General features: G+C 37.4%; 1 protein-coding gene across 1 annotated transcript; it reads right to left on the bottom strand.

Annotated features, from left to right (window-relative positions):
* Positions 1–1243: 1243 nt before the first annotated feature.
* Positions 1244–2208, bottom strand: LOC119073009. Its single transcript, XM_037178333.1, has 4 exons — positions 2014–2208; positions 1644–1829; positions 1508–1581; positions 1244–1445 (listed from the first exon to the last, which is right to left on the bottom strand). The coding sequence occupies exons 1-4, from the start codon at positions 2046–2048 to the stop codon at positions 1258–1260; spliced, it is 483 nt and encodes a 160-aa protein (XP_037034228.1). The 5' UTR covers positions 2049–2208; the 3' UTR covers positions 1244–1257.
* Positions 2209–4421: the final 2213 nt, after the last annotated feature.

The following is a 4421-nucleotide window of genomic DNA, read 5'->3' as shown; positions in this document are numbered from 1 at the left end:
GTCACACGTCAAATGAGAGAAATCACATACAAATTTAAACTGGGCTCAACTCTCATTTCTTTTCTCATTGATGAATATTTAACTGGTTTCGCTCTCCTTAAACACTGTATACTTGTCTACTCACCAGTGTGTTTTCAGAGTAATTTGCTTCGGTATCTGTTATTCGCAAGTGTATGTGTAATCCGAGCCGAAGGCGTCAGTTACCGAAGTTTATTGCTCAAAAAACATAACATGGAACATGGAATGAATTACTATCGCAGCATGTGATGTAATCTGAACGAAGTCATGAAATGAAAATGGAAAGTTTTGAAGATATTACTCACAAACGATGGCAAATTAGAACAAGAAACTATAAAAAGAAGGCGTCACGCAAGTCTCAAACACTTATTTGCGTACGTGTTTTGGACGATTGATTTTAGGCAATTTCACGAATTGTAGTCCGACGAGCGAAGTGAGGCTTACAAACGAAAGTGGCCTTAAATCTACCGTCTCAAACAGGTACACATGTAAGTTTTTATGCAGAGACCCCGAGAAACGTTGAAAAATTGCCATCATTTTTTGTCAGAGACCTCTTCATTTTGTTGATACTCTAGGTATCACAAACTTCAACTGAAACTGCAAATTTTATATTTCTCCATCAAATGTCCAAGTTAGTTCGTCAAGCTGTTATTCAGCTTCTAGCAACTCTTCTAAAATTTCTGACCTTGTGGATCCGTCAATGATGTTTAGAACCAAAAGTGTCAAAAAATAGACCTCGAGTAGACTCATTAGTTTCGGAATCGCAGAAATTGGAAGTCTTCATACCGTTGAACCGTTGAAAATGAAAACTTTGATAACTAAACCGACTGAACAATTTCTAGATTTATTCAGCCTTGAGGAATATCAAATCATAAATCGGTCAGTTATAGGGTGGTAGAGCGAGATGTAGCATATGGTATGGAAAATTAAAATTGCTGACCTCATCTGTTCCTCAATATTAGTAGTCACGAAGTTATAAGCGATGGACTAAAATTTATTGTCAATCTGCTGCAAAAAACACTTTGGATCTACTGCAATTTTTGCCTGAAAATTCGAATTTTCTGAGTGAAATTCATCGTCGCCGCACTGGTCCTTTTTTAGGTGGTGAATCCCATGATACTAAACGCAGTCAGAAGACTCAGAAGAAGATGGTGGCTCTACTGTGACCGTCGTTCTTAATGAAGATGGTCCGGCCCGACTTGCTGCTACAGATTGTGTAGCTTCTCTAAAGGCATCGCGTTAATAACTCTTCTTTGAGTTGTCGAACAGCTTGAGCAGTAGTCGTCGGCCTAGGTCTAGCTGCTGCACGTCTACGCGTTTCGCTATAGTGAAGTGGGGGTAAGTCTTTAGCCGCTCTCGTAGACGCGCTCTAGGTGGCAGTACGGTTGCTGATTTTCTTTTTCTGCCTACTTTTTCTGCGGCTGCAGCTGTAACAAAAGGTTTTCCGATTAATGAACACAGAATTGTGTTCGGAATAAATATTTCTTACAAGGAACGGAATATGCCAGCCCTGACATAGATGATTCTGCTTGCGGTGATCTTCGTTCGACTTTGATTCGTTGCCTGATGAAAATGGAGACCCAGCTTGTGGTGATCTTGGCTCCTCTTTGATGCGTAAAGGGAACATAGATGAAGGCCAGGTTGTGGTGATCTTGGCTCCACTTTGATTCGTTTTGTTGATGGAAGAGCAGATGATGACGTCGATTCCTTTACTTTTACTGCCTTTGCCGGTATATGGTAACGGGAAACGAGATGAAGGCCCTCCTTGTGGTGATCTTGGCTCCACTTTGATTCGTGCTGGTGGAAGAACAGATGATGACGTCGAAGAGTCAGATGATCCACATCAATTTAAGCGGGAACAGTGAAGACGGTCCCTCTCCTGGTCCTGATAATGACATTACTCTTCCTCCGACGAGAACTGGTACAGGGTACGGAAATGAAAATGCTTGTGGTGGTCTTGGCTCTACTTTGATTCGTTCTGGTGGAATAAGAGATGATGACGTTGGTGCCACAGATGGTCCACTCAGCATAGACGAACTCGAAGATGACGGTCCTTCTCCTGGCAAGGGCACTGATCTTCCTCCTCCTTTACTTTTACTTTTTTTTGTTTTTTTCTTTAATGACGTTGGTGCCAGTGGGAAACTCTTATCATCATCGCTATTGTAATCTGTTACAGTGAACCCTCCAACCATTCTTCCTAGATTTCTTTTGTCGCTTGTCCCTTCGACGAGCTGCGTTTGCCCTTCTTTTCACTCATTTTGTTGAATTCTAACTTAAATTTGAATTAAAATTTGTAAAAAAAATGAAAAACGAACCGGAAAAGTCGAAAATGAAATGAATTTTTCTTAATTTAATCGTGCACTGACTACTTCGGAGAAAATTTAAAAACATTAAAACGAAGGAAAGTGAATTTTCTTGGAACTGTTCGATTACAGAGTTTCGCTCAATGGTTCTGTAATTAATGAAAACGGCTGTTGTTGAACCAGGGGAAATAATAAGGGGGACTGTTTTGCAAAACAGCCTGCCGAAATCGGACTCATTTTCTAGTGGATTCTTTGATATGTGCCGAGATAGGTATTGGTCCACAATAGAAGCCAAAACCACTTTCAAAAAAATTTCGTCTAAGCTGGTGTGACTAGTAATGCTTTGGTATTATTTTAGATACAATAACTTCGAAAAAGTGCTTTTTCATCAAACATTTCACGTGTACGAAATTTTTTGAGTAGCGATGCTGAGTATCAAATTTTCGTTTGAAAGCCACATTCATCGAGACACTACCCACGTATGTTTGGTATTATTGGAAGACCAGTATCAGTTGGGGAAAACAGTTGTTTGTCGTTTTTTTTTATTTTCGGATGCACGGGAACACGGATGCACCTTTAGAAGTTCGCCGAAATTATCCATTTTTCACCCATACTTTGAATGAATTTTAAACCAAACAAGACCCAATCTGCTCCGAAAGTACATGCAATTACCTTTCTAATGACACCCCACACGGCCTTGTCCGTTTCGGGGACTATGAGAAATTTCTGTAGGAAAAGAGCATGTTTTCGGTTTTTGGTCACCTCTCACTCTCACCAGCCACACAAGCTTAGACGTTTTTTTTTTAGTGGTATCTAGGTACATATCAAAAAATCCACTAGAAAATGCGTCCGATTTCGGCAGGCTCTTTTTCAAAAGAATCTCTTTAATTCACTGAAAATTACTGAAACTTACCGAAACGGATTTCTCGGTTTTTCGTTTTCACATTTTGTCCTTAGATCGAGGTTTTGGTCCTTTTTTCTGTTTGAAATTCCAAAATTCCAATATATTAAGATTAAGATATCTTCGGAAACTCTTTGGCACTGTTTCTGCTGTTATACACAGATAAATACATGGACCTAGCTAGACCTAAATCGTTTTTGGGATTAACAGTACGCGACCGAATTGATTATAGAATTAAAATTTAATGGGATATTATATTCGACCGATAAATTAATTCAAAACTACCGATAAAAAATAATAAATGACCGATAAACACGGTACCGATAAAAAATAATAAAGTACCGATAGCGAAATTCCGAGTACCGATAAAAATATTCCATAACTACCGATAAAAAGTGCTGAATATACCGATAGATTGTTCATTTTATCAATAATCTTTAATTTTTTTATGGGTAATTTATTATTTTCTATCGGTAGTTCATTATTATTTATCGGTAATTTATTATATTTTATCGGTATTTCGGTATTTTTAATCGGTAAATTATTATTTTCTATCGGAGCTTTCTATTTTTGATCTCTCGTATGTGTTATAATTTTGCTATTTTTCATTGGTCATATTCCTATTGTTGGGAAAAATATTTTTCTTCAATCAAAGCCAGATGGCAAGATGGATCTCCAATTCTAATTTCACTATTTTTTCATGATTTTCATTCGTATAATCTTCTTCATTTACCAATTAATTTTTCTCACATAGCCGTAGCTACAGTAAACGAACAGTAAATCGGGCTCGAACTAAATTAACACAAATGTGTGATATCAAGACAATCAAGTTATTGAAGGAAAATTCTTAGCAACAATATCATCGTTAGATCCCAAATATTATTGTTTAATCCCATTTTTAATCCCTGAAGGAGTTAAATTTTTTCAATTTTTAGTAGAGATTACAAAAATCTAATCCCGAAAGAATTACCTTTTGAAAGTAATCCAATTCAATTTTTCGTACAATGTTCGGCTCAGTCAATAATTGGGTTTGCCATCCCTCAACTAACAACGATAAGCAAAATGAGGCCTAACTCTTGGTGTTTGTAATAGCTGCACTGACGATATGAATATTTTCACTCTTCTTTTGGAGTAACTATCTGCAATTTCATTAATTTCTGAGAAAACTTCATTCCAGGAATTTCTCTAGTTTTGTAGAA

The sequence above is a fragment of the Bradysia coprophila genome, unplaced genomic scaffold, assembly GCF_014529535.1.
Source record: "Bradysia coprophila strain Holo2 unplaced genomic scaffold, BU_Bcop_v1 contig_1, whole genome shotgun sequence".
In the NCBI taxonomy this organism is placed as follows: Eukaryota; Metazoa; Arthropoda; class Insecta; order Diptera; family Sciaridae; genus Bradysia; species Bradysia coprophila.
Note: the sequence above shows the minus strand (reverse complement) of the source record. Positions and strands in the feature narration are given on the sequence as shown.

Coding starts and splice junctions, on each gene's coding strand:
- LOC119073009 (XM_037178333.1), bottom strand. CDS start 2,048: ATGCTGAGTGGACCATCTGTGGCACCAACGTCATC. Junction 1,830..2,013: donor TCTGTGGCACCAACGTCATC/ATCTCTTATTCC, acceptor GACGTCATCATC/TGTTCTTCCACCAGCACGAA. Junction 1,582..1,643: donor ACAACCTGGCCTTCATCTAT/GTTCCCTTTACG, acceptor CATTTTCATCAG/GCAACGAATCAAAGTCGAAC.